We start from the raw sequence: 20459 nt of genomic DNA on the forward strand, positions 1-20459 counted from the left end.
GGGGGGGGGGGTGAGTTGACTTTTTATTTTCGGTGTCTCAGAGATGAGTCGACTGATACGGAAGGAGATACGTAAATTAAAGACATAGTATAATGACACCAGATGTTTTATACTGGTTGGGATCCTATGTGAATCTTAGTCCAAGTCTCCTTGAGTTGGAAGGGTGTTCTAAGTATGTCGTAGTTCTCTATCTTTTCACTCTTGATTGATACAATGTCTCGCCATTGATAATTCTGTGTCCTCTCTTTTTAATACACAACTATTTCTTACAGGAAATACAATGCTTGTTAAGAGTAGAACATAAGTGTTTGAGAAGGTTTAGACAAGTGTATATCTTCTTAACGTCTCCTTTAATAGTTTCTCGATCTAGCCATTGAGGACTGATATGACAACCCAAGAGAATTGATCTTTGGGAAGATACTTAGATGATCTTTTTCCAAGAACAAGTGCATATCTTTCATGTTCCTCCGTGGTAAGCTTCAACAAGACTTGAATAGCTTCCAGGGTTTCAGCGAGAGATATGTGTTTTGGTACTTTGTTTCGTAGAACACGTTTGATTGCACCTTGATTACTGCTTTGAGGTCTTGGGCATTGATTGGTGCAGTATCTTCCTATTTAATTCTACTTACTCGATATGCTTCCTTCCTTCCTTCTTTTTAGACGTTATTGATTCCTTTCCATACGGCTATATTTGCATATAGCTTTTTTTCTTGATTTCCTCTAAAAGAGCTTATATGATAAGCTATGCAATCCTGCATACATAGAAAACATTTGCATTTTGTCATCATTAAAACCAAACCCTAATACCGTCTATATCAAAGTTGCTCGGATTCTTCACTTTTGGTGAGGCACTCATGTCGACACGACGTGGGTGTTGGGTCTGTATTCGATATGGTCAAATAATTTTGGATAGTTCGACTAAAATCAGCGAAGAAATTCTGGACATATTCAATGATTTCTGAAATCAAAACAAAAGCTAAGGGGAAATTGAGGAAAATAGAATACCTTGTAGATAGAAATTTCTGTATTACTCCTTTTCCTTTAATCTCCTTTCAGGATTCTCCTCTTGATTAGTATTTTCTCCTCAAGTTCTCCACCTAATATCTCATAATTTAGGTTTTGTAACTCTACTTTTAGATATTTGAATTATTTTTAGGCGAATGTCCACACATTTATCCATACCTGTATCTGTATCCTCACATCTTAAAATTTACATCATGAATGATCTGACCCCTAGATCCACATCCGCATTAGTCACCCGCACCCGAGTCCAAGACAATTAGGTCTATATTAAGCATTTTAACATCATGAAGCGATCTAATTTTCATGCCTATTAGAGTGCAATTGAAAGTGGCTTAGAGTGACTTGCCTCCTATAAAAAAACTTAGTGGGATTGTCTCAACTAAATATATTATCAGTTCTGCTGGTTCTTGTTGGTTACGACTCTTCTTCCCTGAGTAATTTATAACCAAGATGTTGGAAAGCTTAGCATCTGATTGTTCCCTTTCAATTAAAAGTGAAATATGTTACTATTTCTCTCTCCTTGTTTGTACCATTTGAGGTTGGAGGATGACTGGACAAGCAAGATTTTTATATGCTGATATACTCGCAGGGGATAAAATATAAAGTGGTGCACCACCAATAGATTCTCGATTTTGCTGAGAATGAATTCACTAGGTGACGACTAATGTTGTATGTTTATTTATGAAGGGTCGTAATGTGGTGATTGAACAAAGTTGGGGTGCACCCAAGGTGACAAAAGATGGTGTCACTGTTGCAAAAAGCATCGAATTCAAGGACAAAATAAAAAATGTTGGTGCCAGCCTTGTAAAGCAAGTTGCCAATGCCACTAATGATGCTGCTGGTGATGGTAAGAATTCATATATAGTGCTCCTTCTCTGTGTGTCTTCATTTGTGCCTGGTTTGATTGTTAGTTCTAAAAATCTATGACATCTCTGCTTGTGTTTAACTCTAGCTCTGTATTTCAGGTACCACTTGTGCAACAGTCCTCACCCGAGCAATATTTGCTGAAGGGTGCAAGTCTGTAGCTGCTGGTATGAATGCAATGGATCTTAGACGAGGTATCACAATGGCTGTCGATGCTGTTGTAACAAACCTGAAAAGCAGAGCACGCATGATAAGCACATCCGAGGAGATTGCCCAGGTATATTTGCTAGCTTCAAACTTTTATGAATCACAGTCTGAAGGGGATCTTTTCTGGTACTTAAACATCAATATTTTTGAGCAGCAGACTCCTCTGCCTCCCCCCCTCCCCCACCCCACATGACACATGCACAAAAATAGCAGCAGGGGGAAGGAATTCATCTTAAGAAAGTGATACCAATGTTCTGCTGCAGTGTATTAGATGTCAGTGCTGTCCTATTTCCACTAGGATTCTGATATTGCAAGAATAAAAATGAGGGGTAAAAGACGAATCTAACTTGCTCTTCGGTGCAAGGAATAATTTCGAAACACTAATGCACTGGATAACGGAATGAGTTATCAATCTTCTGCTCTAGAGTGTTCCTGCTGCTCAGTTTCCAATAAGATTATGATATTATGACCCTTTGATAGGTTGGTACAATCTCTGCAAATGGAGAAAGGGAAATAGGTGAGATAATTGCAAGGGCTATGGAGCAAGTAGGAAAGGAAGGTGTCATCACTATTCAAGTAAGTAATTTCTTGATACTGTTAATGTTATGTGCATGGTCTTGTTTGCCATAATGGTTTGAGCTTTTTCTCAAGTTTCTGATCTGGTAAAATCTTAAATTTCTTTAATGCCTTGTCGGATGTACTCTCAAAGAGGAGAAGATGTTGAGTTTACCACAAAACTTATTGTCATTTGATCCATTTGAGTTGGTAACAGCAAAAAAAAAATCACGCAAGAATCTGACATTTGGAACTGTGGTGGTCTTTTTATTACTCAGATAATAATATTGGATAATCCTTTTACTTTGTGATAACTGAGTTGGAATCATATGAAATCTTGTTGTAAAGACGTCACACTAACTCATTTCCTTCATAAAAAAAATTGTGACACTGACTCATTTCTAATATCATGCAGGATGGAAAGACACTGCTTAATGATTTGCAAGTTGTTGAGGGGATGAAGTTGGACAGGGGCTACATATCCCCATACTTCATTACAAATGAGAAGAATCAGAAATGTGTATGTCTTTAGTTTGTCAATATTAACTCAGCTGCATGACTGATGTGGCAGTCTTATATATTTACAGCCAACCTCTCTTTCATTTGAACTCACAACTATTTTCATACCTGGCAGGAGCTGGATGACCCACTTATTCTTATTCACGAGAAAAAAATCTCAAGCATAAATGCTATTGTGAAAGTGTTAGAATTGGCTTTGAAGGTAGTCTTTCTTCCTCTGAGATTCTTGGAGTTTCAACTATGACCTCTGGAGTTGTTTCTTACTCTTACCTCATATATTCAGAGACAAAGGCCCCTCCTAATTGTGTCCGAGGATGTGGAGAGTGAAGCACTCGCTACACTTATTCTGAACAAGCTTCGTGCTGGAATCAAGGTAATTTGCTGCTTTGAGTAGAAACATGTTTTCTTTGTTGATGGTCTGTATAACACTTTGTTCAGCTAATTATACTGGAAAATAATACAGGTTTGCGCCATAAAAGCTCCAGGATTTGGTGAAAACAGGAAGGCTAATTTGCAAGATCTTGCTGCTTTAACTGGAGGCCAGGTAAGGAACTGTTCTGGTATGCTCCTGTATAAGATATTTGCTATTTCTTCATGCATCACCCACATTTCTTCCCCGTGCATGATAGGTCATAACGGAAGAACTTGGAATGAACATTGAAAATGTGGAGTTGGACATGCTGGGAAAATGCAAAAAGGTATATTTTTTTGATAAGTGCATCCCTGCTCTCGGGTATTATTTAATGGTGCAAGTAAAGTACTATTGCAATTCTTGTTTAGTTTTTCTATTTTTTATGCTGCTGAACATTTCTGCTTTCTGTAGTCTCATGGCATTTAATTTTTTTTCTAGGTGACTGTCTCCAAGGATGACACTGTTGTTCTTGATGGTGCGGGTGAGAAGAAGGCCATAGAGGAGAGATGTGAACAGGTACATTTTGTGTACATCTACACTTATATCATCAATATACTTATACACCATATTATCTAAAATTTTGGGGTTGAACATATGTTGTGCTCTTTGTATTGACAGATTAGATCAGCAATTGAACTGAGCACGTCTGATTATGACAAGGAGAAATTGCAAGAAAGACTAGCTAGGCTTTCAGGGGGTGTTGCAGTGTTGAAGGTATGTAATTTAACTGCAGTTTGTATTTTCTGAGAAGCTAAGTATGCAGAGAAAAGGATCCCTTACATGTATAAATAATTTGCAACTTTTAGTCTAAGTTGACAAATAATAAAAGAGCATTGTAGAAGGTGTATTAATTTGAATTGGTATGGGTTTGCCAGGTAGGAGGAGCTAGTGAAATTGAGGTTGGTGAGAAGAAAGACAGAGTTACAGATGCTTTGAATGCCACAAAAGCTGCTGTCGAGGAAGGAATTCTTCCAGGTTATTACATGTTCATGTCTCTTCATGCCTGGTCCGTCTCACCTAAGAGCCTATTGTGGGAGACTAATCCGGTTCTTGTCATGCAGGTGGTGGGGTTGCACTTCTTTATGCATCAAAAGAATTGGACTCATTGCCAACAGCCAATTTTGATCAGAAGATTGGTGTTCAAATTATTCAGAACGCTCTGAAGGTCTTTAACATTTTAACAAATTTTGCTATCACATTTGCAGATTAGATTCCTTAAGAGTATCACTTCTCAGGAATAAGTAGTTGTCAAATCATAATTAGTAATGTTTTGGAATGAATTTCTAATTGCAGACACCAGTATATACAATTGCCTCTAATGCTGGGGTGGAAGGATCAGTAGTGGTTGGCAAATTGTTGGAGCAGGATAACCCGGATCTTGGATATGATGCTGCAAAAGGTTTGAATGCTCATCTCTTGTTCCTTTCGAGTTTCCACCTGATAAATGATTCTATTTCCTAAAAACTAGAAATTAATCTCGTTCTATGTTCATCTATGCAACAGGTGAATATGTTGATATGATAAAAGCAGGAATCATTGATCCATTGAAAGTAATTAGGACGGCCCTGGTTGATGCTGCTAGGTGAGCATACTCTTTTATCCTTTCGTCTTCCAATTTACTTGCTCTCTTGGCAAGTTAGGGTTCTTGCTAATATGTTTGCATTTTAACTTATTATATGTGGAAACTTATTAGTGTGAAAACTTTTCTACATTGTCTTTGTATAGAAGTTAAACGTGTGCTTTTACTGTTATTGTTGTATGCAGTGTGTCGTCTTTATTGACTACAACTGAAGCTGTTATCGTTGAGCTTCCCAAGGATGAGAAGGCATCTCCAGCTATGCCTGGTGGTGGTATGGACTACTAATGCACTAGAAAAGAACAGTGATTCAAGCTACCTGACATACAATTTAGCACACACAGAATAAGAAACTTAAGGTTGTTGCTCATGGTACCTCAATTGTAACAATAGCAAGAGATGAATTGTGAATTCATGTTTTTGTAGGTTGAGAACTTGTAATATTTGCAAGACAATGCGGCATCCTCATTTTTAATCCACTTTCTTGTTCTCAGTGACATTCTGAATTCCAAGAATTTTCGTAGTATAAATGAATCGCAGAGAGACTGCTAATATCATATACAGGATACCCGGTACCAATTGGATGTATAATTGGAGTAAAATGGCCAAATTTTCTGTTGTGATATTCATAGGTATAATCTGATATATCCTGGATATACATGTTGCCATGAAATTGTTTGTACTTGTGAGATTAAATATTTGGTGAATGTGCAATTTTTTGTTGGAGGATTGTGGACAATTTTAAGGGACCACAAATGACTTTAACCTTAAACGTAATTTCCCTTTCCATTATGATAAACAGAAACAAAAGGAAGTTGATGTGTTAAAAATCAAGAAAACCAAAGCTCTCACTTTAACCGAAAAAGCATCTTCATACAATAAAGTTAGAAAAATCTCAATGTTTAGGCAATCATCATCTTCCCTTATTGCAGTTCTATTTGCTGCCATCAACCTTGCAGTCTTGGTCTCTGGGGCAGTAGCTCGACAGCCAGGCCAACCACGGGTTTGTTAGGCAACATCTACAGTGACTAGGTCCCCTTTGCGAGACCTCTTGTTTTCAGACCTCCAAAACAATCACTGTTATTGACGATTTCTTGATCTCTTCGCTTGAGCTGGGCACCCAAAATGTTGGCAAATCTCAAAGAGAATACGTTGCAAGCTCTGTAAGACTGGAGTGCTCAGATGAGATGGCATTCACAGCCATGACGGAAAAAGGGGTATATGGTGGCAGCCTTAACTTCTTTGGAATGTACAGGATAGGAAGCACCATGTCGCGGCTTTCAGTCACTAGAGGCACTGGCAAGACATTGTGGATTGTTTTGAGTGGAAAAACCAATCTTTTTCTGTCTTTACATTGCTTCTGCCTGTAACACAGGCTTCACATCTTTGCTTTTGTGCTCTTTCCCATTCAAGTCGTCGTGTTTGCTCTCACCAAGCAGCAAAGCTAAAAGTCCTAAACAGTTTTTTACATAGAACACCAAGCCTATTTGTGTTCCCCAAACCAAAAAATGGCACAGAGATGTCCAGTAGCTCCTCATCAATAGTTACAATCCTAAATAGCTCACAAGTTTTAGAAAGTGTTCCTCATGCCCGCATTCTACGGGCCAAGTTGTTACGTGGTGAATCTCACTGCATAAGGGTGAATCTCAGAAAATTTTGGAGGTCACAATTTTGGCCGCCAAAATTGAGACAAAGAGAGCTACCCAGCCCTACTGCAATCTCCTTATACTCCATAATTATCCCTCGACGAATGTCTCTTTTCTCTTATATCAAGTCTACAGCAAACAAGTAGTAGAAGTAGGATACCAAGCTACAAACTATTATAACGTATGATTAAGCGGTTAAGCCACGATGGTAATCCACATTCTAAAACCAGTTTTCTACAGGAATGACAAAATGAAAATCAGTCTGATACATAAAACACATGCTTTTATTACGGGTTTAAGGATGTTACAATTAACCAAGTAAAATGACATGAGCTGATGATTCGACGTAATACTTGATGCTATATAACTTCACATTTAATCTAAATGACATGCACACATTCATTTCTCCTCTAAAAGCATTAAAGGCGGTTGATTCTTACTCGACCAAGTGCAGTAGCTTCATCAAGTCCATATAACGAATCAATCAACAGTGTCCGCAGTGAAGCTGGACCTCTAGCCATGTCCATCCCTACTTCACTTGCGACACCAAAGATAGCCAATGCAGAAGCTGTTGCTTCAACAGCATGGGATGGATCAACAGCGACAAAGGCAGCAATGAGGGCAGTGACAGAACATCCAGATGCAGTAATTTTTTGCAACATAGGCACCCCATTATGAACACAAACAACCCTATCACCGTCTGTGATATAGTCAACAGCTCCAGAAATAGCAACTACACTACCACTTTGTTGAGCAAGAGACTTAGCAGCGTCAACAGCATCACTTGAACCATGTACACTATCTGCACCCTTAAATTAGTCAAATTGAAACAGATGAGACATTATGAGCACAATCAACGGATGAGAAATTGTAATACAGTAATGGCGTGTTCTCAGTTCTCACAAACAAATATTTGCGTATCAAAAAGAACTAGTCTCCCTATCAACTTCTCTAAATTTTAACTTGGAAAGGTTAAAAAGAAAGGGCAACAGAATCAAGTGTATATCGCCTTGATGTTTATGACCACTGGTAGCAAAATTTGTCCTAAAAGAAGACGAATCAAACCATATGAATATTTCATCAGATTACTTGCTCTTCATTTAATGATTTCATCTTCTGTATATTAATCTGTCCATAACTAGCCATATTAGCATATAATTACTAAAATTGTTAAACCATCTAACCTGCTAACTCATGAGACCAGTTATTTTTCCCCAACCCATATGCAACAACAACAATGACATACCTAGTGTAATCCCACGAGTGGGGTTTGAGGAGGGTGAGATATACGCAACCTTTTACCCCTACTTTTTCTGATACTCTTGGTACGACAATGTATTACCAATTTTCTCAACCCATATATTGAACTTAAATCAATTTCAACCTATTTTAGGATTTTCTCGACTACCACTCTGCCTATACCATCAACAGGCAGAAATACCCCATTTCGCAAGTTTCCGACTATAGCATAAGAAAATACAGTAACTAAGAAATTTGAAGAGAAGTTAACTTTGCATAAATGGAAGAAGATTCTTCTCTTCCTCCCATTCTTACATCAGTAATATCAAATATAAGGTAATTGTAGGTCATACGAGGAAAGACCAAAATTTGGATAGACCTGATATCATCAAATCTTGAAAAAAATGCCGCCTTTGGTAAAACTAAGCATCTTCCAAGTAGGAAAAAAAAAAGATCACCAGATAAAGGACCCATTTTGGCTTTGATTGTCATATGAAAGAGAAACCATTAGGAATCTATTCAATTGAAACAACAATTACCATGTCTTATAAAATCTTGTAGATTACTATTCTATTTGACCAGTTTCATTCCTATATTCAATACTTCAGTGTTTTTCTACTCATGTTCAAGTCTCAGACTTGAAAAACTCCCAACACTGGACATAATGTCAGAACACCAGCAAAGATAAAATTGATGGTAAAACATTACTCCCGTCGTCCAGTGTTTATACCAAACCAATTAATGCATCCAATGGCATAGCTAAGGTCCCTTGGCTTCTTCATGGGTTTACTACTTTACATTTTGACACTCCTTAACGAAAATTCTAACTCGCCACTGAATGCATCATCATCACATATGTTAGAACATATACAACTATCACTTAACTAAACTATGATATATAATAAGATCCGGAGCAGATAAATATTTTACCAAAATTGATACTCAAAAATATTGTGTTACCTTGGAATTTAAGTCAACACAACCCTTAAAAAGAGCAAGAATCTCAGATCCATTGCCTCTAACAACACTAGGCTTTAAAGCAAGTAGCTCCAAACACGCCTTCAACCGGAAACTTGACCCACCGGCAGCTACAGGATCAAGCACCCAAGGTTTTTTCGATTGATTCGCCACCTGTGCCGCCAATTTCATACCGGGTAGCCAGTCAGGAGTGAGGGTTCCGGCATTTATGCAAACTCCAAGGGCTTTTGGAGTAAATTCTGGGATTTCTTCAACGGAATGAATCATCGCCGGCGATGCACCGGCGGATAACAGAGTATTGGCCATCAAATCCATTGAAACGAAGTTGGTTATACATTGAATTAATGGGGATTTTTGACGAACTAATTCGAAATGGGTCCATGCTTGTTTGGGCCAATGTAAAGGGTTTTGTTGAGCTTCCTTTTGGGGTTCAATGGTGTTAGTACTTTTGTCTTCTTCCATAGGAGTGTATAGGCGAGCTGATAACTCTGTTTGGATGATTGGATTATGAAAAAGAGAGTATATATCGCTAGATTTACGGAGGTAGAGTGTTCGTAAATTTTAACATTATCTCGTGAAAATAAATTGTTATTTTTGAAAGTCCTTTAATTCGAGTGCAATAAATTCAAGTACAAAAATGAAGAAAATAGTGTAGCAATATCATAATATAACAAACTGAGACATCAAAAGTAAGAACTATAATAATACGAGGTAATATTAGGTACTATAACCAAAGACTACGTGGTTAAGCTAATACGATAATCGACATGGTGCTCTATACTATCACCCAACTAAATATATGAAAAGGCTAGTACGCAACAATTCTTAACTACCTATTAATATTCTATCCTTACCCACGAGGCCACGACCTTCATATCTTTCTATCTAAGATCATGTTTTCGATAAGGATGCACTCATATTTTATCTAATTACCTTTCTCCAATACTTCTTCGATTATCTTCTACTTTTCCTCAATCTCACTTCAGTAGTTGAGTCTCAAGATCAATGTTAGGATCAAGAGTCGAGAGTTGGGCCTTAGATCAGTATTGGAAATTGATTCCCAAAAAAAGTTATTTTTCGAATAAGGTTGAGTCAGAAGATAAGATAAAAAGAAAAAAATTGTGAAATATTTTAAGAATCCTCATGTTCCTACAAAAGTTTGACACTATGCCACTTAGGAGATCGAAAGTATATCTAAGTTTAATTAATTGAAATAGTGAAATTCTTGTATACGTGCCTCCATGAAACAAAGAATCTAAAAAAGTGTATATATATATATAAACACTTGAAAGATTTCCGCCATCGCCGGCAGCACTGATAATTTCCAACAAAATGCACAACCACCACCTTCAACCGCCGCCAACCACCACTTCCACCGGCGGCGCCACCGGAAGTAACAACAGTAGCATTTGCCGGATCACTTTTTCGACACCCTTTATCCTCCTTATCACCACCATATTCTCACTTCTCCTTATACTTTCCCTTTCCTTTTCCCCTTCTTCTACCTCTCTTCCTCCTCACCCTAATCCTTCCCTTTTCCCGAATTTCCATAACTATCTCAACTCCCCATCAAACCCAAATGACCAAAATACCCTTCCATCCACCCCACCAACCCCACCTTCAATTGCATACCTCATATCTGGATCCACTAAAGACTCTTCTAGAATCCTCCGTTTGTTGTTTGCTGTGTATCATCCAAGAAATCAGTATTTACTTCATCTTGATAGAAAAGCTACTCAGAAGGAACGTGATGAATTGGCACTTGCTGTTCAATCTGTGCCGGTTTTTAAAGCTGCACAGAATGTAAATGTTATTGGGAAAGCTGATTTTCGATACTCGATTGGGTCTTCTGCATTGTCTGCTACACTTCATGGGGCTTCCATTCTTTTGAGACTTTCGAATTCTTGGGATTGGTTTATTAATCTCTCAGCTGCTGATTATCCACTCGTTACTCAAGATGGTATGAAATGAAAAGATTTAGTTTGAAAAATTTGGCGTAGGGGGAAATGGGGGAGGGGATTATAGGATGAGGAATCGAACCCCTCACTGGAAAAATTCAGGTAGCCAATCGACTAAGCTAACTGGGATTCTTTTGAAAAAAGATTTAGCTTTTATATTTGTTAGTTTTGAATGTCTTTGTGTTAGCTACTTTGTAGGCTTTTTGAGTGTTGAATTTCCATCTTTTGTGAGTTTAGGATCTTAATTGAAATCTTATCTAAGATTGGTTTGCTTTAGAGAGTAGTCGAAAAACTATGTGAAGGCGAGCTTATCTTTAAAATGAACTTGGTGGACACAGTTACCGTGTAGCAATTACCTTGTGGAATTAGTTAAGGTACCTGCAAGCTGGACCGGACACCATGGATGTTAGTAAAAGAGTTATCTTTAAATTGACAATTGACCGAGTTAAAGATTTAGCTTTTATTTGTGTTCGTTTTCGAATTTTCTTTTGGTAGCTACTTTTTGGGAGGTGTGTTGAATTCCATGTTTTTTGAGTTTAGTATCTCGATTGAAATCCTATCTAAGATTGGTTTGCTTCAAGTGAGGAGTCGAAAAACTATGTGAAGGCAAGCTATTTTAAAAATGAACTTGGTGGACATAATTTCATTGGTACTTGTGCAGGTTGGAGGGAGGTAGCAGGTACCTCTGGAATTAGTCAAGGTACCTGCAAGCTTGTCCGGACACCATGAATATTAGTAATAAAGAAGTTTATCTTTAAATTGTCCATTGACCAATCTAAAGATTTTGCTTTTATTTGTGTTCGTTTTTTAGTTTTCTTTTGCTAGCTACTTTTTGGGCTCTGTGTGTGTGTAGAATTCCATGTTTTTTTGTGTTTAGTATCACAATTGAAATCTTATCTAAGATTGATTTTCTTCTGCAATATCTTTAAAATGAACTTGGTGGACATAGTTACACGGTAACTGTGTAAGTGGGAGGTAGCATGTACCTTGTGGAATTAGTTGTGGTACCTGCAAATTGGCCTGGACACCACGGTTATTAATAAAAGAGTTATCTTTAAATTGGCCATCGACCACTTTTGTCATGAAGGGATTATTCATGCACTTGATGCAATTTGTTTCTCCGAGAAGCTTGTTAGAAATTGTAGAAGTAGTTCATTGATGTTGGTAACTTTTCTATAAATAGAAATGTCTTACCTGAACAAGTTTGTTGGTATTTGGGTTGGCTTCCTGTAAGATTTTACATCAATGAATTGTGTAGTTGAAATCATATCTCCTTATACCGGGCTATCTCGTTGGTGTTTAATGATAACTGATGTTTGTAATGCAAATTCTTGTCATTGAACTGTGCCATTGGTGTGTTTGGAGTGGTTGCACTACAACATAATCAATCGAATATTTTCATTGAATTTATTTCTTCCTATACCTCGATTTCTCTTTGTTGATGAGTGATGACCGATGATTTATGTGGTGCAAATTCTTGTTGATTTTCAGATCTTCTACACATTTTATCATATCTACCCAAGGATCTTAATTTTGTCAACCACTCGAGCTACATCGGTTGGAGAGAGTATGACTATATCCTTCTCCTGCTATATGTTTCTATATGTACTAACTTATAAAAAAAAGAAGAGGTTTCTATATGTTGTTATGTTTAAAGGATATGAACATGTGGATAGCACGTGCTTCTAGAGTTCACTAATATTGCTATTTTGGATTGTGTAGGTCAAAGAAGTTGAAACCAATAGTTGTGGATCCAGGGCTCTATCTTGCAGAGGAAAGTGAAGTATATTATGCCACTCAAAAACGGGAATTGCCAGATGCTTATCGATTATTCACAGGTGAGGATGCCGGTTATCGTTTTATTTGCTTCATTAGGTATTGAATTTGTGAATAACGTTTGTGCTCTTTTTCCTGTGATTGAGAAAAAATATTTTCTTGATAAGGAGGGACAACTATAACGCTGAGAACAAGGAACTCTTTTATTAAAGAGAAAGGAGTAAGGACTAAACTAGAAAATAAAATTTAAACAGAAATATTATGCAGTATGAAAATAAGCAAAGTATGATATACATGGACACTAACTGGAAAAGGTGTACCACTTGTGATGATGCCATTGTTCCTCTCACTTCACTTTTATCTTCTCTTTTAAATCAGAAAAAAAAATCCAAATATCATCAACAATCCAACTAAATATCATCAACAACCAACCTAACTGCTTCCCTCAATTCCTATTTCTTCCATTGTTTTCCTCATCTGACATCCAATCCTTCATCATCCTCTCGAAGTACATTTAACGTTATGTTATGTCATTTAAAAACCAAATCTATTGCCACAAGAACTATGGTTATTGTGAGGGGAAGAGGGGTTGGGTGTGGGGCATCCCAGAGGTGGTTTCAGAAGGATATGTTAACTGGAGATGTTTAGGCGCAGAGAAAATTACTAGTCTTTCACTTATCAAAGAAAAAGAGGAGTCTTTGACAACGGAAACCAGGGTTCAAATTCAGTGGAGACCAAAAAATAAGTTGATTTCCTTACATTTAATGAAGCTTTGATGGGTAAATGTACCCGATACTCATGGTGGAGATGCGTATAAGCTGATTCGGACACCATTGTTATCTTACAAAAAGAGCTTTTGACAAAATTCTAGGGATTCCGTTGAAGGTTTCTAAGTGAAAATGACAAATCTATAATCCGGAACTGAAAGAGATTAGAAAGTTAAGGAGGCAATTAGTTTGAGGCAAGTAGAACGTTCTGCACGGTTTCAGATCCTTCATCCATTCTTTTTTTTTTTTGACGAGGAAATAAACCCTTCATCCATTCATTTATCAATCTTATAACATTAAGAAGCAAGGAAACCATCTTCTCCGTACGGTTTTCCGTTACATTTTAGGCTCTAAACGCTTTTGCATTTCTATCCAGCCAAAATCGCCAAGAGGTCTTGAATGAAGCAAATACAGTTTAGAATCCTCATAGAGCAGTAACCATAGTGGAAGTACTTAATTAGATGAAGCAGGGATGAGAAAATCTCTAAACCTCTATCTAGGAAGCATCACCACAACCTGATGAGAAATGCAATGCATAGTCAGGTTGTCCTTGATTCTTGCCTTTGTACTACGTATATAGAAGACTAATTTTACTTTGAATTTTTTAACTTATTTAGTCTCCGGATCTGTTGCAGATCATTCATGTAAGTGTTCCAAGAGTCTGTTACTTAAGTCTTTACCTTGTAAATGAATGATTTTCAGTTGAACTCTAGCTTTTGGATGAGTATATAAGGAAAGGGATTGTCTTGAAACAATTTCTTGGAAATATGCATGCACCATGTAATCATAAAATGATTTCTAGGGGAAGTAATTTAGTAAAAACCGCTCTTGGTATGATCTTTCAGTAAATGTAATGAAAGCATATTTGATACGTTACTGAGACAAAGCCACATGACACAACTTAGTTTATCAAGTATAAACAACAATAACAACAAACCCAGTGTAATCCCACAGGTGGGATCTGGGGCGGGTCGAGTGTACACAGATCTTACCCCTCCTACCTTGAGAAGGTAGACAGGCAAGTTTATCAAGTATCAAAACTATAAGTTTTTTTGCATTTTAAAGGAGGAACAAGCTACTCTGACTTTGTCTAACTTCTTTTTTTATAGGAAACTAAATACTTACTCCAATTGTGATTACATTCATCAGCAACCCTGCGTTATTATTCTATTTCCGTTCCATCACTTCTCTTCATCGGGCAGTCAACCCTTCATCCTTTTCTCTCAGTCCAGTTGACACCTGACATTATGTATTGGTTCATTTGAAACCCAACTCTATTGCAACAATCACACCATCCTTGCTAAGTACAACTAGCAAGTTAACATTATCCTTCAGTATCAGTTGAAATATAATGAAATCCATCTTGAAGAAATTCCTAACCTCCAACGGCTTAAAATTTGAAACTTGTGCCTCAACTTCTTTCTCCACCATTTCAATTTGTCCAGCCTTCTCTGCAGTTCATCGGCTGCCTATTTTGGCCCTGGAGGAGGGTGAAAAAGTAAATTTTCTTTCTTTTCAGAGCTAATGGGTTTTTAATTTCGATGAATATTGACGTATAAAGTTGTCCCTTTCATCTCTATGATGTGGTTGAAATATAATTAGCGTGATCAATACTAAACGCCACCGCTTAGTTGCTTAAAATGATGAAACAGTGCAAAACAAGGGGTTATCACTTCAGTTTGAAGCCATGAGCTTTAGAGAAGTATGTGCGTCAAACAAAGACGCGCAAAGTAAATCCAAATAGAAGCGGTTGGTTCTTTGAATCTTGAACTTGAGCAGTTGGACTAATTATTGTTTATTTGATGCTGAAGTTAGTTATTCTCATATGTTTGGCAATTTTTTAATTTTTCTTAAATTGTGCGTTTCACTTCATGTTTTTCATTTCAAGCCCTGCAGACTCTGTGTCTCTTTTGGATTTTTCGTTTTTGAAAACATCTTTTCAGAGAGGTGGTTTTTGCATTGCCAAGACCCCTCATAAATGATGGGCTCTGTTTTCACGAGATACTCTTCCTATTTGTCTCGTATTATTGTCTAGAAACGTTGTAAAGCAGGACATTTAAAACCAGCCAATTTGTTATAAAATAGCAGGTTTTGCATGAGTTTCATACTATGACCAACTAATTTGTTCTTACTGCAGGGTCATCATCTGCTATTTTGAGTCGGAAGTTTACCGAGTTCTGCATCTTAGGCTCGGATAACCTCCCTAGAACTCTGTTAATGTACTTGTCAAACTCACCATCTTCAGAATCTGTATATTTTCCAACCGTTTTGTGCAATTCACGGAAATTCAATGGGACAACAATCAACCACAACATGCAGTATGCTTCTTTTAACTCCAGATCACAAGTTCGCCGGCTCAACTCAAGTGACTTCAATGACCTGGTGATGAGTGGAGCAGCCTTTGCTTCCCCATTTAAGGCAGGCGATCCGGTTCTTGATAAGATCGACCATGAACTTCTCCACCACAATCGTGACGAACCAGTGCCAGGCGGGTGGTGTTTAGGTGACACTGAAACTAACAAATGTACCGTTTGGGGAGATGCCGAAATCATAAGACCGGGTTTCGGAGCAAAGAGACTCGAGAAACATTTTCTTGAGCTTTTCTCTAACGGATCATATTTGTCTGATCAATGTCAATATGAGAAGACCTCCTCCTCCAGATGATTAACATCTAAGTTGCACAAACTCTTCACTTTCGATGCTGCACCTGTGTTGGATTCTTAAAAAATACCCTACTTTTGGAGAATCCGACATGTACTCGTTGACATTTTTGAAGAGTTCGAGCAATATAGATTAACATAGCAAAGGGAGAGACAAAGAGATGAATACACTATCAACTTAGACAGAAGATATAACACGAGGTACTCATCAAACCACTTGAAATAGTACTAAATTTTAGTGTCAGCTAGCCAATTCTTTCATTGGAAGCCTATTGTTGTATAAGTCCTTTTGAAAGTTATCTTTTCCATCCGGTGCCCGCTCTGCGTAAAAAAAAAACTTCGTCTTTGATCTCTCTTTCGCAATACATTTTAAGGGTTAAAACTTTGTTGAATTGGGCAAGCCCTGCTGAGGAATCTTAATGTAATTGTTTGCCATTGCAATGGAAGATCATTGTAATCACTTGATGTTAATATTGTACTCATTTTTTCCCTCTCCTCGAGGCACACGTAGACTCTTTTTTTTTTTTTACGAAAACATTATTATGTCTGAATATGAATACATGTTTGAGTATTAAGATGTTGTCTCTGAATTTGAATGCTAGATAATTAAAATTGTGTTTCTCAACATCTCAAATTGAATACATATTATGATGATTGTGGGTTGATGGTTGGTGGTGAACATAGTTAACAGTAGAGCTTGTCTAGTGGTGGTTGCTGGGCTGTAGTGGCTGGTGATAGAGGTGGCCGGTGGTGGAGGTGGTAGTTAGCAACGGAAATGGTTAGTGGTGATAGTTGGAAGTGATGGCGGTGGTGGGCGTGTGAGGTATGAGTCGAAGTGATTGATGGTGATGGTGATGTTCTAATCTCATGTTATTCAACCCTAAACTCTAGCTCGTACTATTCACTAATATAAAAGAGTGTATTTTCTTTAAGAGACATCTTGAAAATCTCATAAATTCATGGAATATTTACAAAGAAATCAGAACAATGAACATCAAATGTTGTTATTCTCAAAACCAAAGAGATCAAGATCAGATGTTCTCCATCTAGATATCAACTCGAAATATTGAAGTATTGTCCAACATTTTTGGCGTTCAAATACATCATGAGGATGTCTACGAGCCCGTTCGGATTGACTTAAAAAAAGTAACTTTTAAGTAAAAAAAAAAAAAAAAACTAAAATGACTTTTAAGTCAAAAAAAAAAAGTAAGGGGAGACCTACTTTTGGTTTTTGACTTATTTTAAGTCATTTTTAACTTATTTTAAGTCATTTTAAACCTTGTCAAACACTTCTTAACTTATTTAAGTCATTTTTGACTTATTTTAAGTTTTTTTTTATATTTGTCAAACACTTTCAAAAATAAAAAACTAATTTAAAAATAAGTTTGACAAACTTTTAAGACTATCCAACTGAGCTTTACATCATTCTAACTTCAAGAAATATACTATTAATTAACCTCGAAGGACGGGGAAATACATCATTCTAACTTCAAGAAATATACTAGATTAATTAACCTCGAAGGACGGGGAAATTTAGGAGAGAAAAATTAAATAAATACACAGAATTGTTACTAGACTATTTCTTTTATGAAAAGATATTATGATTGATTGATTTGATGTGTATTTTAAGTCACAAAGACAAAACTACTTTTATTCAACTTGAAATAAAATAAAGAACACATAACATGACTTTTTTCTAAAGTTTGCATGTGATATCTCACATGCAAAATGGGAGAGTAGTTGCAAACATCTAACAACTAATCATACAATTTTTTAAACATGGGTAGGCCCTAGTAACACCCAAATTTGCTCCACTTATATTTTATGTCCAATTAATAAAATCGTCGGATCATTTTTATAACAGTCATTTTTTATAATAATATTTCTTTTAATTATAATATAATTTAGTCTTTTCTTGAGAATCGACTTTTATATTATGTTATATTTCATATATATCCTATATAATAACATTTTGACGTAGCAGTTAAAAAATATATTAATAAACGACACTATTATAAAGAGATTTTACTATATAATCTCAAAGACGATGTGACTTCAATTTTAATCATTCATCATTTCTTTAAATCTTGTGTTGATTAATTTTTTTATTACGACTTTTGAACTCTTCCTTCATTAAACACACACATACACAAAAAAAATAAAAAAATATCACATGTATTGTCGGAATAGTCAAAGATTTTTTCAAGTAACTTATTATATAAATAAATTAATAACAATCGTGTCACTCTCTTATTGGACAGATTAACTAATCAATTCCATGATTTGCTTAAGCAGCCTGCGTTGGCTAATAATGTAAAATACATGGGGCTGTTTGATCGGTGGAATAAAAAAAATAATTTCAAGATACTTTATTATGTATTTGATTTTAAATTTTATTTGACTTCAAAATTATTTTATTTCACTATATTAGTATAAATTATTTCATATAAAAAATAAAATAAAATAATTTCATGAGATATTTTTATCTATGTCCCATTTTCCTGATCACATAACCTCATAGTGTTATGACAATAATAATAATAATAATCAAGTTTTAATTATTTATATTTGTATCCTACATTGGAAAACAACATGTAAATATTCTATTCTATGATAAATAAATATAAAATAAAATAAAATATAGTGGTAAGTATATAGTCCTTGTCAAGTTCATGAAATATTGGGCGTACTTTCACTAGCACTATTTTTGGTCATGTTGAGTTGACACAGACCAATAGTACCTAAATATAATTGACCACAAAGGGATACCTACTTGTTGAAATAAATAAATAAATAAATACAAATGAAAAAAATATATGCGTATATAATTTACGTGATTTTAGATAGGAGGTTGTAAAAGCTATTCCATGAATTAAAGTAGTTAATAGTGTGTTGTTTTTCAATATATATTTATACTAGTAGTTGTATTATTTCTGTAGTTTCTTATTTGTTGTTTTCGTATTTTGCTTAAGTATTGCATACACTCTATCAGACATTAGACCTTTCTTCGTAAAACTTAAGCACATTTTAAAGTATGATCAGTAGTGACTTATATAACATTTTTCTTTAAGTCGAGATTTAAAACAACCTCTCTACTTCAATAATTTTGTAGGATAAAATCTACGTATATCTTGATTCTTTCAAGTCCCATCTATGAGATTACACTGAACATGTGTTTTTTGTGTGGTAATGACTCACATATAAATATTTTTCCCTTTTAATGAATCTTATACGAGGTGAATTAAATTAGTCGAGACACAAAATGAAAATTCAGTACCAAGTAAAAAAAAAAAAAAAAAGCAAGTGAGATAAGCAGGGTATCATTTCTACGACAAACGTAAAAGGAAAGAAAATTAAAAAAAACAGATGAAAAATCAACATCCTCTTGTTGCCTCCAACTTGCCAATTTGCTATTCAATAATAAACCTTGGCCTTTTATTAGTGACAATAATTATTATTTTTATTTGTTTTCGTTTTCATATTTAAGTCTGACTAATCTGAATTCACACAAAATAAAACTCATTTATGAATGAAGTTTTCTATTAAAGATTTTTTTCATATCTCAAAACTTAAACTCGAAAATTCTAATTAAATAACGAGTCCCATCAACCACACACCACGTTCTTTGGTATTATTGGTAACAATAATTATTCTTTTGATTTTTTATCTGGTGTTTGATATATTCGACTAATTTAAACTCGCACGAGATACAATCCATTAAAAAATAACGTTTCCTATCAAATATCTTTTAATATCTGAAGCTCAAAATTCAATCCTCTATTTAATAAAGAAATCTTATTCACTGCACCATATTCTTCGATATTATCGTAACAATAATAACACCAACAAGAAAGAGAGAGGAAAGAGAATCTCTCTTTCTTCCTACCCACAATTATTTCTCCCAAATTTCTCTCTGTCTCTCTTAACAAATTCAAACCAAACACAGCCAAAATAAAACCAAAAACTTGTTGAAAATTCTATAGAAAAAAAATTTCTTTCTTTTTTTTTAAAAAGAATTTTATGAAAATGGAAGCTATGTACTCAAAAACTTGTTTTATGGTAGATGATGATATTCTTAATTTCTCTTTAGATGATGATGAAAAATATCAAACTTCTTCTTCTTCTTTTGAATCATCAAGCACCCTTGGATTTCATCAAGATGATCATAGCCCTTCATTTCCTGTAAGTAATTTGATTGATTTTTTTTTCCATTAGAATGGCATTTTCGTGAATAAACATGTAAAGAGGGGGGGGGGGGGAATTTTTTTTGGGTGGGGGA

The 20459-nt window shown here is 35.7% G+C and overlaps 4 protein-coding genes across 4 annotated transcripts in view; 3 read left to right on the forward strand and 1 right to left on the reverse strand.

Moving 5' to 3' along the window:
- Window positions 1–5713, forward strand: part of LOC102582102 (chaperonin CPN60-2, mitochondrial) — a 6769-nt gene extending 1056 nt beyond the window's left edge. The window contains exons 4-18 of the mRNA XM_006355676.2: window positions 1711–1870; window positions 1989–2164; window positions 2575–2670; window positions 3065–3169; window positions 3284–3370; window positions 3452–3541; window positions 3632–3712; window positions 3798–3866; window positions 4019–4096; window positions 4199–4294; window positions 4456–4555; window positions 4642–4745; window positions 4874–4979; window positions 5084–5162; window positions 5345–5713. Coding sequence (XP_006355738.1) covers window positions 1711–1870; window positions 1989–2164; window positions 2575–2670; window positions 3065–3169; window positions 3284–3370; window positions 3452–3541; window positions 3632–3712; window positions 3798–3866; window positions 4019–4096; window positions 4199–4294; window positions 4456–4555; window positions 4642–4745; window positions 4874–4979; window positions 5084–5162; window positions 5345–5444 — 1527 coding nt within the window. The 3' untranslated portion in view covers window positions 5445–5713. The remainder of the gene's footprint in view (window positions 1–1710; window positions 1871–1988; window positions 2165–2574; window positions 2671–3064; window positions 3170–3283; window positions 3371–3451; window positions 3542–3631; window positions 3713–3797; window positions 3867–4018; window positions 4097–4198; window positions 4295–4455; window positions 4556–4641; window positions 4746–4873; window positions 4980–5083; window positions 5163–5344) is intronic.
- A 1241-nt stretch (window positions 5714–6954) lies between these two features.
- On the reverse strand, window positions 6955–9555 carry LOC102582427 (hydroxyethylthiazole kinase). The gene is made up of 2 exons (XM_006355677.2): window positions 9002–9555; window positions 6955–7611 (listed from the first exon to the last, which is right to left on the reverse strand). Exons 1-2 carry the CDS (start codon window positions 9479–9481, stop codon window positions 7222–7224), a joined length of 870 nt encoding a protein of 289 aa, XP_006355739.1. The 5' UTR covers window positions 9482–9555; the 3' UTR covers window positions 6955–7221.
- Window positions 9556–10251: 696 nt separating this feature from the next.
- On the forward strand, window positions 10252–16755 carry LOC102582773 (beta-glucuronosyltransferase GlcAT14B-like). The gene is made up of 4 exons (XM_006355678.2): window positions 10252–10979; window positions 12469–12544; window positions 12700–12815; window positions 15658–16755. The coding sequence occupies exons 1-4, from the start codon at window positions 10352–10354 to the stop codon at window positions 16182–16184; spliced, it is 1347 nt and encodes a 448-aa protein (XP_006355740.1). The 5' UTR covers window positions 10252–10351; the 3' UTR covers window positions 16185–16755.
- A 3248-nt stretch (window positions 16756–20003) lies between these two features.
- LOC102583106 (GATA transcription factor 1-like) overlaps window positions 20004–20459 on the forward strand; it is a 2742-nt gene continuing 2286 nt past the window's right edge. The window contains exon 1 of the mRNA XM_006355679.2: window positions 20004–20362. Coding sequence (XP_006355741.1) covers window positions 20201–20362 — 162 coding nt within the window. The 5' untranslated portion in view covers window positions 20004–20200. The remainder of the gene's footprint in view (window positions 20363–20459) is intronic.

This window comes from Solanum tuberosum, unplaced genomic scaffold, assembly GCF_000226075.1.
Source record: "Solanum tuberosum cultivar DM 1-3 516 R44 unplaced genomic scaffold, SolTub_3.0 scf00202, whole genome shotgun sequence".
Lineage (NCBI taxonomy): Eukaryota > Viridiplantae > Streptophyta > Magnoliopsida > Solanales > Solanaceae > Solanum > Solanum tuberosum.